The 14,563-nt window shown below is 34.1% G+C and overlaps 1 protein-coding gene across 2 annotated transcripts in view; it reads right to left on the reverse strand.

The window, feature by feature from the left end:
• Window positions 1-14,563, reverse strand: part of FMN2 (formin 2) — a 162,496-nt gene that overhangs the window by 53,307 nt on the left and 94,626 nt on the right. For both annotated transcript variants that reach the window (XM_077782126.2, XM_085576737.1), the window contains 3 exons: window positions 12,850-12,909; window positions 12,550-12,670; window positions 2,647-2,739 (listed from right to left, as the gene is read on the reverse strand). In XM_077782126.2, coding sequence (XP_077638252.2) covers window positions 2,647-2,739; window positions 12,550-12,670; window positions 12,850-12,909 — 274 coding nt within the window. The remainder of the gene's footprint in view (window positions 1-2,646; window positions 2,740-12,549; window positions 12,671-12,849; window positions 12,910-14,563) is intronic.

Consider the following 14,563-nt stretch of genomic DNA (forward strand, 5'->3'; position numbering starts at 1 on the left):
TAACCCCTTGCCAAGGACATTTGGTATCCAAGTTTTCTTGCCTATGGGAAAACCATTTTCCATTTTAGCTGCTTGCAATATGCATAAGTGAATATGCTGTAAGTAACTACCTCCTTTGAACTTTTAGGTCCCATTATGCACACAAGTTATCTACTCTGAAAGGCATCATATAAACATGCCAAATTATTCAACCTTATGAAAAATGCTTTTCATCTGAATTATAAGTTAAAACTTTTTCTGTCTTTAGAGAAACTGGAACTTGAAAAGATAAAAATGTAAAGCTTGATTTTTCTTTGCCCAGAGCATATGTTATATAAACAAAAATCTCCAAAAGGTGCCAAGAATTGTCCCTCTGTTTTTCTAAATGATCACGTGTGCAGTCTAGCTGAAAAGACTCATCGATTATGTCTACACAAACAACAAAAGCCCCTAGAAAAAATATCTAGATCAAAAGCCTGTCAAACACTGAACAGGAAAAAGAAATCCTGCTTTAAACATGGCCTCTTTCAAGTCGGAATTCAATCCCATGAAGTAAAAACAAAGGATTTCATAATGAAAGGTATTTAAATTACTTTATTTTTGGAACTTAACCAGGGATTCTTTCTTGCTATATGTTAGTCTTTGTCTTTCTTACACTGGGGCAGAATTCTGCATAATAGATCCTACATTTTTATAAAAAAATGTAGAAATTATTTAGTCACACTTTACTGCGTTCACAATACTAATTTCCAATTATTTTCATCAAAATGAGACAGTAATATTTTTACTGACATTATGCATTTCTCCTTTTGTTAACCACCCAACAATATATACTATTAATATGGGAACATTGCAAACATCTTAATGGATGGGATGGATATCCTTTTCTCTTTTAGTTTTTCTCACTCTCCTAAAGTACAGACATATAATCACAAAGGAAATTGCATATTCTTGCAAAACCAGATCACTATACAACACATATAAAACTATATTCTGGAAAGTATAGCCAGAAATCATAAAATAAGAATAAGTTTAAAGTTAGATACTTAAAAAAAAAATGGTTGCTAAAAGCAAAAACACACTTTTAAAAAATTTTACTGTCTGCTGAAACACAATCATATAATCACAGATGGTTTTGGTTGGAAGGTACCTTGAAGATAGAGTTCCAACCCCCCTGCCATAGTCAGGGACACCTTTCACTAAACCAGGCTGCTCAGAGCTCCTTCCAAGCTGGCCCTGAATGCTTCTAGGGATAATCCCCATGTTTGATTTCCTACTCTGTTAATAAGGTTAAAAAGACATGATTTACAGTATGCCAACAGTGATATCATACAAACTTGTGATTTGAATGTCTCCTATCTATACATAAAAACTATAATATAAACCTAATGCAAAACACTTGCTACATGTTCAATCATACCACTACTGTAATGGCAATTATGACATATACAAAACCAGAATCCAGTTTTAAACTGGTTCATACCTATTAGTGCTGGAGACAACATCCTGTTTGCCAGGTTTGGCTAGTAGGCACTTGTCTTAGAAAACATCAGTCCATATTTGACAATTAAAAATATTGGGTGTGCTCAATTTATTCCTTGTAATTGAGCATGGATCAGCACATGCGCAGCCTGGCTCAGTCCCCTCCAACCCAAACCATTCTATGATTCTACAGGTACTACACTAGTAACATTTGGATAGATAGTAATCTTGGATACTCTAACCAGGAAGACATACAAGCATATCTGACAGGCCTCTCAAACACAAAGCACATTCAGTTAATAACTCTTTCTAGATATGGTAGCTCTACATTAGTGAATTGATGAATCAGCCCTAGAAACAGAATTCTCCCATAATGCCTATTCAGGAGACAACAGGTCTTCAATTATAAGAGGAAATATCAAAGCAGAGCAGATATAAAATATCAAAGAATGAGCAGCAAAATGTTAAAATTATATTGGTGTACTCATCAGGGTGTTTAGACCCTGATGCATTGAATTCTGACTTGTATTAAAAAGCAAATTGGTCAATGCAGAGTATAATTTCAAGAGATTCTGTGACATACATTAGTAAAAACCTGAAGTTATCCAGATTTCCTATAATTTTGTCAAAGAAAGGTCTAGTAAACCATAGTTTATTAATTTTAAAGTGTTTTTCTACTAATACTCAGGATGCCAGTTGATCCTGGATATTTGTAATATATTTTTTCTTGCGGTGGTTATTCATTAATTGCATCCAAATATTTCATGTGGATTTGCAGTATATCTAAAAAATGTTTAACTACTTTTGTCATGCTTATTCCATGTTTTTGGCACACACAAAAGAATTATCTAATTGGAATTAAGTTAATGAAACAAATCCAGCTTCAATAATTTTTCAAGCAACAAAGGCTCTAAATTTGTTTTCTACTGGAATGTTGAACTTAGAAGATCACACACTCAAGCCAACAGCATTTGTCTTTGCTGTCATGCAAAAGAGAATGAGTCACCTACAGTACAAGAGAATAATTTTGCAAATCTGTTAGAACTGTGTGGCATCTGATCAAACTAATCCATGTCTTTCTATGATGCCAAAATAAACAGTCCCTTTCCCACAACGTATAAACACTGTTCCCATAACTTTCCTTTGAAATGTCATGAAAAGGTTAAGTGACGTTTCATTATTTACCTTGACTAATGAATTGCTCCATGTTGTCTTTGAAGGGCTGTAGGTGTTCTTCTAGTGATAGCTGATAAACTTTTGCTGCTTCTGTCTCACATGCTGAAATTGGAGTAACAGATTAGTTTAGGATGATACATCATAGCATGGATCTGCATACTGTAAGAAAAGACACTTTAATTCATATTCAGTGAACCCACTGGAATATGTGTCTCAAACACACTACAAGTACAAACACTATGATAACAGAGTCAGAACAGTCACATTCCCAGTAAAATATTTTATATGCAAATAATTTGTGGTCAGCTTGTGAGTTTAAATAAGTGGTAGCAAAAAATTAACAAAAGCATTCAATGGTGTTGAGGGTGAAAGACAAATTTAAGGGTTAGAATTGTATGAGAACAAATTTAGAAACTCAGATTCCAGGCTGTATTGATATACCTGCCCCCAGGTAATAGTGCCTGAATCAAAATAAGGTTCAGATGCAAACCCTGCACCAAATAGTAGGAATGACCTTAATTTAGGAAGTTAAGCCAGATGAGGGCTTGATACTTGATAAAACCACAGATATGGTAAAGAATTCTGCATTGTTCAAAAGGAATAGAGAAAAAGGACTAAAGTGAAAGATTGTAATACTCATTACTTGAACTCTGTGAGAGAATTTGAACAACAACTTGCTTCTTTTAGTCTTCAGAAGACTAAAACCAGGACTAAAAACCAAGACAGAGAATCGAGCGCCTAAAGCAGCCCTGACACAAAGATTATTGTGGGTAAGGTGGTACCATCACACTTCCACCAACTACCCAAGATAATTTAATTTGGGTTAAGAGAAGACCTGAGACTATTATTTCAGATGAATGTTAAACTCCAATTTCCACCATAAAGGAAATCTTTTTAGGCTGTGATAAGCTCTTATCATTCAACAGAAATGAATCCTGCTAGATTCTATCTCAGAATTTCCAGTTCAAGTGCACACATTCCAAAACATGCATTTCCTTGTTTACCCTCCAGGTTTTCTTTAGGAAAAAATAATTATTACTATCTCTTTAAAGACAGAAAACTTGCTAAAGGTTTAGAAAATATTTTGAGATAGCAAAAAAGCACTACCCTAATATTTAAAATGCACATATACTGAAAAGCAGACTGACTTTAATAACTCCATACAAGTGGAGTAAAACCAGCGTGAGAACCACAAGTAATTTTTTTTTTTTTTTTTAAGCTTAGAGAGAAATAGAAATAAACCCAGCAGGCTTTTAGGGGAAAGATGAATATGCCAACTTTGGTAATCTACTTATGAAGCAATATTAGAAATTAAAAAAAAAAAAACTAACATCCACCCAATATAGTCATATAATATATAATTATATAATGGGAAGCCTGTAGTTTTTAAACAAAGTCAAAACATGTGAAATGGGGGAGGGGATACAACTGAGCATGAATTTTCTTACAACATATGACAGAAGAAGAAATAGAGGACCTATGCACTATTCTGCAAAAGGAGCTGTTCTGACGGCAATATACAGAATTTGAATTATTCTTTTCTCTTATGCAGAAATAGATGTCAGAGCTGAAAGAGATGATAGAACCTACCATAACGTTTAATATCACTGAAATTCCATACCTTTTTCAAGAATATGGATTAAATATTTTTCAGAGCAATACAGCATTATACTCTTGAATGTCTGCAGCTTAGTTGAGTCCCTGATCTCTCAACCAATGTGAGAGGAGTGTATTATGAAGACTCATACCCACCAAAAATCTTAGCCCATACCCATTTCAACAAAACATGCAATATTGATTATCAAAATGAAATGTCTCTTACTTAACTGCTCAGATACTGAAAGCTCTCCCATAGCTGATGTGTTTGTGCACATATGTGTGGTGTGGGAAAGGATGTGCATTTAATGATACTTTGTTTGTCCAGTTTTTGGTGGAGTAATTTTTGTTCTTTTCTGCTCTGTGAAAATACTAAAATCTCTAAAGTTCAGAAGTATAACAGTTCAGGTCCATTTTTTATCTTATTCATGAATTGTAAACACTGTGTAAATAATTTAAAACAGTCCTGTAAGCTCTTCCTAGGTTTCTAAATTCTCCTGATCAGCAAGACTGGAATTGCAGTCTCCCTGCACAACTTGCTGGATACAGCACTCATTTATTCTTTTCTGTAATTTGTCACTAAATATAAAGCCCCACTATTCATATGAACCATTGCTATTTTTCGTTGTAACTGAAAAAGTTAGTTATCAAATGAAAGTAGTACAAAATACCAGTTTCCAGTATTTCTTCCCAAATGAAGAAATAAGATACTGGGTAAATGCTTGTGTCAGAAGGGTATTTCGTAACTTCTAATCAAGATGGAGGAAAAAACATGGGGGGAAAAAGTATGTGAGAATACAAACAGCCTTCTAAATTTAATACTTTTTATCTTCAGCTTCATATTTAAACACATTTATCTCCATGAAGCTGCTCAGCTAAACATCCCAAATATCAAAGGAATAGATTGGCAAAGGGGATCTGCTGTGATGACTCAAAACTTGGTCTTATGTTCCCTATTTTCACATTTAGTTATTCTCTCATTTTAGCAGATGTATATACAATTGAAAAACTTAGAAAAAGTTAGCATATTTTTAAAACTCCATTTACTTGAAGCAGATTTTAAATTTTCTTATAGTGAAGGAATTGAAAGATTTTCAAGGCACCACAAATGAGACTCATATAGGCAGTCACAAAAGCCAAGCACAAGGCAGAAACTGATGCCACAAGACTGAATTGCCCAAGCAGGAATAAAGACACTTTTGTTGCTTTGAAGCAAGGTGAAGGTTTTGGTATCCTTTACTCTCAAATTATGCACTTGGCACCTTCCAAAAATCTCAAATCCTAAACAGAAGTTGGCAAGGGCAGAGACACCTTTTCTCCAGCCCTCTAAACCAATTTTAACCTATAAGCAGTATATAAACAATGGAAAGAACCAATAGTACATCTAATTTCATCTCCTCTCAAGATCATATGCTGCAGAGAACTGTACACCATTTTTCACAGAAGCAATCAAAATGGATTCTTGTGGGCAATTTAAACTGATAGCTGTTTTGCCCATACATAGTCAGATGTCTCAAATGCCCTTGATATGGAAATTGATGTGAAATTTTGTGCCTAGAACCAGTTTAGAGATTTAAACAAATAGTGACTTCAGCTGTATCCAGTATCCCAAGAACTAATTTCATTCTCTATTTCTGTGTTAAAATGAAAATTGCATTTTTAAGCTATTGTGTTAGCTTGCTCATCCTATTTTTTTCTTTTCTTTTTATTTCAGGTCAGTTTTCTAAAAACAAAGGTTCACAGCATCCAATATAATTTAAGAAGCATCTATATGGAAAAGGAAAGTGACTAAACAATCTGTGCTTTAACAATCTGTGCTGTGCACTAAAATTTTTAGTAAGTGATTGTGGTAAGTAATGTAAAAAGCACTCAGCCTTATTATCAAATTTACCTTTCTGAAAGGGAGAAAAAAAATTTCAACATTCAGAATATCTATCTGTTTAATGCACATTTTCCCTCTGGTTCTGCTGGATGCTAAATTTTAGGCCCTGGAAGTACAAATCTCCTCTAAACATAAAAGATTTCTATATGAACAAAATGGGTGAGCAGATGACCAGCTGCCCCTCAGGCTTACTGCATTTTATTTGGCAAAGATAACAATGGGCAACAGGAGTTTTCAAACCCCCAAAATATAAAAATTAAAAATAAAAGCAAACAAACAAAGGCCCCAAACCCAACAATAAAAAACCCAACCCACCAAGAAAAAAACAAAGGCAAAAAAAAAAAAAAAAAAAAGCAAGAAGCAAGCAGACTAATGAATTAGCTTGGATGAGTAATTAACAGTTCCACTACGCTGCTTTTGTTAACTAATTCAGAAATTGCACACTTATCTATAGAAGACTGCTAGAAGTCAGGTGGATTTTCAAGATAGTTTAAGATATTTGAGACCACACCTTTAATTAAGACTTGCCAGACTACTTGTAGTTAATTTCAAAGCTCCCATAAAAGCTTATGTCCTTAATTTTCTAAGGTTCTGAGTACTCAGACTTCTACAGGAGATGTGCCTGTGTCCTACTTGTCTGAAAACTAGAGAACAACATTATCACTACTTTCTCAACTTCCTCAGTGCTTTCTGGATTCCTTACAATTGCAACCTGTGACTTTAGAAGAAAGTTTAGACTTTATCTAAAAGAAACAATGCTGGCCTCATCAAAAGACAAACTCTGATGAACCCAGTCACAAATACAGAAAGGGCTCTTAATTTTCTTTTATTTATTTTTTTTTGGAATTGTAATGACTTACACTAAGAACTGCCGAGTCTTCAAGGGCTTCCATAGACAGCTCCTTGTTTGGAGTTTTAAGGACAGTAAAATATGACTCACAGATTGACTGAAAGCCTGGCTTTAGTTTACATCTGGTTTAGGTTTAGGAATCTGCATGCGACCTAGCTGCAGCAATTAACCCTTTCAGTGATAACAGATAGAATTTGTGGATATACACTTGTTAATGAGTAGGCAAATGTACAGATTTTTTTTAAAAATACCTATTTCTGTAGAGGTAGGTGGTAGAGATAACTGGAGGACTGACCCAAACCACTACTGTTGCTATATTATTTTACTGTTAATTACCTTGAGTGATTTGGCATTTTTTTAATAAAAAACTGAAGGAACGTTTTCATCAGAATATGGATCTATGGATCATAGAAGAAAAATAAAGGGTCTATTTCTTAATTGGGAAATATCTTCATTCGCATTTGTAGCAAAACTCTTGACAGAGAATGACAAAAACAAAAATTTCAAATTCTGAATGCTTTTGATGATGCAATGAATTCAAACTCCAAAGAATACTGTTTTTTCTCATTTCAATGCTCTCTACTGCATCTCCACCTTCTCTTGAAACTTGAAATACCACTGAACAAGCACATTAAAAAAAAATTTTTGGGAAATCTCTTAGAATATCCTTTATTTCACCAAATTTTAGTTTTTTAAAAGACAGATCACCAGATTAGGCTCAAGGCCTTTCCTTAACTGGAAAATCTATCAATCTTTAGATTGTCCCTCTCCTCCTTTAGGAGAGGACAGTCAAATTTAGAAGAGCAATCCCTTCCCTTTCTTCCACCTCAGGTGGGGCCCTGAATGGATTAAGGCTGCTCAACTTTGTTAACTGAAGCTGCAATACCACACTGTGATGGAATACATTCCTGAGAATATGAAAAGATACAAGGATACATGTGTGTTTGTGAGAGAGAGAGGCAAATAGAATGCTGCATTTTTTTTTTAAACTTTGGTCTGAAAGCATTAATATTACTTATTAAAGAACTAATAGTGGACACAATCTTATTTTGCAAAGTAATCCCTTCACCCCAGACACAGATTTGACCATGAAGTGGAAATTTCCATTTCAAACTACAGTTTGATGGAACTCTCAGGGCTGGGAGCTTTTTCTCAGTATTGAGGGTAACCTTTACTGAGGCAAGAGGAATGACAAGCCTATTGCTGTCCAAACTCACTGAGTTGCCTTTGACACCATCCCAAACACAACCTTTAAAAGTGTTTTTGCAGCACAAGATGGTGCTTCCAATTCTCTTATTCACACAGGTGGTGTTAAACACAAGAGCACTTAAGAGCTCTACAACTAGCAGGTCCAAACTGAATAGGTAACTTTAGGTGACTGTAAGAAGCACTGAAAAAAAAACAGGGAATGTTTTTTATTTTTCCAAGATACCATGGGGCTTTTCTTGGAACATAGTTTTAAAATACAAAGTGTTCTGCAAATGCTTAACACTTTATAAACATTCTCAGTCACATTTATGCCAAATCAGGGAGATGTACTGGGCCACACAGCCTAGCATCTTTTGGATGGAGAATTTTCAATGAATTGTAAACACTCAGAATATGAAAAGAAAGCATCACTAAAAAAGTAATATTAATTATCATAATTATTGCTTGTAGTCAGTTTCCAATCAAATATATAAATACAACATTATGACACATAAACAAGTACTGACTTCAACTAAATTTCATAGCAAGCTGCACTTCATTGTGCTATTAATCTCTTCTCCTAGTCAGACTTACTTTCGGCCTGACATTGTTTCTAATTCCCTTTTAGCTGAGCTTCAGTGAAAGTTTTGCAATACATGACAAGTGATGAATTAGTTTCTGATTAGCAATAATAAACTTAATGTTGTAAGGCTATAATGTAATGTGTAGCCAAAGAATAGCTTCTAAACATGTTTAACTTGCTATAATCCTATAACTCTCAATGCTATTCTAGTTCTTTCCTAAACTAAATACGTTTGGAAGAATTTCATCCACATCCATTGTGGATTTGGGCCAGAAATCCAACATTTTCCTAAGCTAAAGTTTTGGCTTAAGAGAGCGTCAGAGCAAAGAGGGTTAGAATCTTGATTGATTTAATAAATGTTTACCACATCTTTCTGCTCCACCTGAAGCACTCTGAAGTGTCTAGAAAAACCTACTGATACTAATAGTTATATAACAGAGGTCCTAATCAGTGAGTGTCACACACTGCTCCTGTGACCCTGGATGCCCAATTTTCTTTACATGGTGAGTTGATTTAAGTCATGTGGCAAGTGCTAAAGTTTCGTCTGTGGAATGACATAGGAACAGAAGTCATTGCTTGGCATGACTGCATCAAGGAACATTGCTGACAGCCAGGAGAGATCAAAAGCAGATCAAGTTGCTTAACAAACTATATGTCACTGAAGTCAAAAAGGCTAAAGTGGGAATCCTGGAGAGCTGTGAAATCTAGGAGCAACAGATGGAGACAAACTCACTTGATTTGTTAGTAAGAGGATCTACTTGTTCTTTGGTCTTCTACCTTAAAAAAAAAAGTGGTATATAAATGTTATCCTTTGGATATTTATTATTTAAAAACCCAAATTTCTATCTTATTCATCTCGGAACAGGCACATGGCATGCTTCTAGAAGTCCTTGGGACTTCCTCTTTTAATCTGAAATAGTAGGGGAGATTTTATTTTCTAAAAATTTTACAAACTGCCAAGGCATAGAGTTCATAAACACTTGAAAACGGACAATAACCTTGATAGTCAAAAGGGAAGAAAGCACAGAAGTTTGAATGAGTCCTTTTTCTTTTAAAGCAGTCAGCATAATAATTAATACAAACATAAGCCCAAACTCCAAACTGCGAAAGAGCACATTAGCAAAATTTTACAGAATCATGAAGATTATTTATATCTGCATGTCCCTGTGTACACCACTGGCATCTTTAGATGGTAAAACACAGCAGTACTATAATGAACTGCTATTGTTATGCCTATGAAACTTTTTTTTAATAATAACTGTCCTCTACATTGTGGGTATTCTGTTGAGGTTTTTTAAAATTTTATGAAAGGATATTTCTGGAATGAAATTTACCTTTGAATAATGATCACTGAAAGTTTTCTAAGACAGTAATAAAATATCTGCAGAAGACTTTTTTTCTGGGTGTACCAATGCCTCCTTCTGACATTGTAGTAAGCATGATCTCACTGCATGATTTTTAGTATATTTGCTAAAAAATAACTAACATGAACAGAATACCCTTAAACTGTTGATACTGCCTGCATGAGTATTTTCTACAAGTTTAAGTTTCTCAGTGACAAAGAACAAATCAAACACCCATCCTTACCAAATGGTGAAATCCACTCATGAAATTTGCTATCTAATTACTGATGAATCTAAGTCCAAGGTTACAGTCCACATCTCAGTATAAAATTCTAACGTATTCTGGGCACTTATTTCTGTGCCTTTAAGGTCAGTGTTGGCCAGGAATAATCAATACTCATTTACTTGCACTGACTTCAAAAGAATAGGTTCACATTTGGAATTTTGTCAGAATGTTCTCAGTATCATACAACATTCTTCCTGTTCAGACATTTGATAAGGCACTTACTAGCTCTAGCAACTCATAAGATTCCACAGGTTCATTAGTAAATCTGATGGTGTACTTAAAGTAAATGCAGAGAAAAAGAACCCCTTTGAAATAATTTCACACATTCTATTAAAAATTGTACTCTGTTTAGACATTATTGTTATTGATACAGGCCATTCTATCTCACTGAACTCATTACAACAATTAAGCTATCAGAATACACAGTATTTTTAGTGTATTACTAAATTTTACTACTACTCCTCTTGTGGTCATGAAATCTTTTAACACAAATGGTTTTTAATTTATCTTGTCACTTTTCTTTGAAAAAGAAAGTCTAAACAAAGCATTTTGCATATCTGGAGGCTATTAAGAAGTCGGACTGGTATTTCAGTCTGGTGTTGAAATTTTCACTTCATATTCAGGATAGGATGCTGCTGGTGCTGTCCCCAAAAATATTTGTACCAAATGCAATAGGGAAAGAGCAATGGTGTTTGTAGTTATTCTTCAGTTTCATTAACTACAGAAAAGACTGACAATGTCTTGAGCCTAAGGATTGGATTGGAAGCACAGAAAGAATTTAACTGCAATCTGAAGGCAGATCGAAGCGTGTAATTTCCATTTTTACAGAACCCCTGCTTTGATCACTGCACATTGTGGATTCATTCCACAAGAGATTTATGTCTGCATGCAAATTTCAACTTTGATGTGAAAATATTCAACCATTCATGTAATAACCCATTTCTGGTGAATTTGTGAGGAATTTGTGAGGAAATGTATATTTGTTAGTATGCACCTGAATTCAAGTATCTTTTTTGAATAAGCCAATAAGAGCTAAGTATCTTTCTTCTACATGTGCAAGCTTAGGTATCAGCTCAGATTATCTGGAAGTTGCAAGAAGTCTAGAAACAAGTTTTCATGATTGAATTCTGAGACTTTTGCCCCCCTAGGCTATTCAGGAGCAGTAAATAGATGCTACTACTCTCCACTCCTCAGTGTCATCCTGAATGACTTTGATACAACTTTGAACACTAAAAATACTAAATACTTTAAGTACTCGAAAGATTTAAAACATTTTTTAAAATATCCAAGCAGAAAGTTTGATAGGATCAAGAAGAGAAGGTCAGGTATCATTTGGTAGCCATGATATATTTTTGTTGTAATAGAAAACCTCCCATTCTAGGTTGTCCAGGGATTAATGGATTACCAAACCATTCCTAGGTCTCTAGAGGCATGGCATTTAAAAGCAACAAGGCAACAGTAATATCCCACCTTGATTTGTATCTCTCCCTCAAAGATTTCACACAGTAACATAACTGACCAGTTTAGCAGAGACTTTTTGCAAAAACATTGAAGATTGTGGATCATTTGTGCAAACTACTCCTCCTTGACAAATTCAGTGTTTAGATCCTCATATGAATAAGAAATATATGATAGTCTTCTTTAAAGTCTAGCAAATACATCTTAAGATTGCTGAATTAATTTAAAGAAAACATTTCATAAGAGGAAAAAAAATACTTCCTTTGCATATTACTGTTCAGTAAAGTCCAGATATTTCAAGTGTCTTTAACAATGTCATACATATTCTTTTATCTGCTAGATAGTATTTAGACCTGATTATAAACCATTTTTCTTTTTGTCATGGACATGGTCCAACCATTTCCAGTGCTTTTTATGGTCAAATATTTGGAGTCAGCTTGCACAAAGGGAAAAATAAATTAGTTTTTTGGTTTGGTTTTGAAACAGAAGATTTTACCTGTTTTGATGCTGTTTAATTTAAAAACCTTCTACAGGTTACCTACAGAAGATTATGGATTATGGCATAAATGGTCATAGAAAATGAAATTAAAGAAACAATCTACTAACTGAGAAGTTAAAAACACACAACTATTTTTACAGTATCAACTAATTTCTCTAAATAATATGAACAATAATAAAAGAGATATAATGGTAACATAAAATTAGCATTTAATCTAGATTCAGTACCTCGCAAATCTTTCTTCATTTTGCGGAGATCTTTTTGAAAATCATCAAACTTCAGTTGTGAAGCCTGGAAGAGATCCTGTGGATCCGGAAGAGGGAAGATGCATTGTTCTCTTCCAGCATCCTGATGAAAAAACAAATGAACACTTACCTAGTGCTCATTACTTTTCTGCTATACTAAAATATGTAACCAAAAGCACAGAAAAATACATACACATTTCTGCATCTCACTAGCAGAAGAACAAATTTACTACATTGGCTTGCTTAATCTGAATTTAAGAGTTAATTTTAATTTTCACTCACCTCATCAAAATTACGCAAATAATATGAGACAATGTACGATAGAAGACTTCGGCTGTTATCCTATATAGAAAAGGATAGAATTTGCTGTGTTACTGAAACTTACAGAAAAAAAAAATCAGAAAAGATAATTCAGATAAATTAAATATTTAGTGTGTTAAAAAAAAACCCTGGTTGCTTTGGTCCCTTCACTAAAAAAAAAAAACAAAAATCAAAACATACCAAAAACCCACCCATACCAAAACCAAACCACACCCTGATCCCTGACCTTCCATTTAATCATTAATAAAATGAAGAAAGATAAAACGCTCATGTAACACACTCCTGATTTTTTAAATTCTACCTGATTGTAAACCAAACCCTTACATTCTGAAATTTCCCAAGAAGGAAAAGAGAAATTATTTCTGGGTTCATGTATACAAGTTCTTTTGCAACACTACAACTACAACCAAAGCAAAGTTAAATTAAACAAAGAAAGTTATTTTTAAAAATGGAATTTGGGGTCTAGGGCGGGAAGCACTGGGGGTTGAGGGAGCTTTTTAATTGCTTCCCCTCTGTAATCACTCTAATGAAACGTCAGCAAAAAAATATTCCATTTGAAAAGGATTTTGACAGAATTAAATTTTCAGATATTTTCAGAAAAGGATTTTGTAAGAACTTTCCTGATCAGTCGCAAATTAACTGAAAATGTATCTTGCATCTGAAAGCTTAATAGTCATAATATTTCCAGCAAATTATATACTGAAGTCTTTAGTTACCAAACTAAATTTAGTGTGCCTAAATTTCCTACTGATCAGCACTCTTAAACTGGTGATGTATTGGATCTAGATTCAATTTGATGGTGCAGCTAGAGTAAGCTGCTCTAAATGTGTTGTACTAAAGTGTCATTCACATCACTGCTCCCTTGGTTTACCAAAGATACCAGCATGCAAGAAGGAAGTTCCTCCACCCATTTAAAAAGGCAAATGGCTGACATGCTCTCTCAACTCAGGGTTAAAGCTCTGCTCACATGACCTAATCCAGCAGCTAAAATATGTATATTTAGTGAGGGACCAGGAAAGAAAAGATCTTGCAGAATTGAAGATCTTGACAGTGACTTGGCAGACAGATGTAGGAACAAATTTTAAGGCTCAAGAGTTATTGCTATAATCTGTCACCTTCAGATAAGGTTTTCCATTAGCTATAGAAACGCTAAGATGGTTTCCTTGTAAACAAAAGCAGAAATTTGAATGCAACCCCAAAATAATTAAACAAAGACAAAAAGAGCTAGTAACACACAAATTACAGTTCAGCACTAAGGAAGAAAAGACACTAATTATAATTCTCTTTACTGAGATGACTACCCTAGACAAATCTTGAATCAAGAAGTACTTTACTCTGATGGCTGCATGTTCCAATGTCAAATACAAGCTCTGTAATCATAGTGTACATAAAGAATTAATTTTGGGTTATCCCAAATGCTCTAGATGCCTATTCAATCATTTTTAGGAGTGACATTTTTCCCTCACAAATATTTTGAATCAGCATAGAACTCCTTCCACTTCAATTATAAACTTTTAACAGTAAGATCAGAGTATTGTTTTGAATTACATGAAAAGTTGGAACTATGAAGTGTACTGAAAGTCAAGTGTACATCAGACTAAGAACTAAAACATAATGTTAGGTATTTTTGATTCTACAGTAGTAAAAAGAGATGGTTAATATTCATAATTCTACA

The sequence above is a fragment of the Lonchura striata genome, chromosome 3 (genome assembly GCF_050655825.1).
Source record: "Lonchura striata isolate lonStrDom1 chromosome 3, ASM5065582v1, whole genome shotgun sequence".
Classification (NCBI taxonomy): domain Eukaryota; kingdom Metazoa; phylum Chordata; class Aves; order Passeriformes; family Estrildidae; genus Lonchura; species Lonchura striata.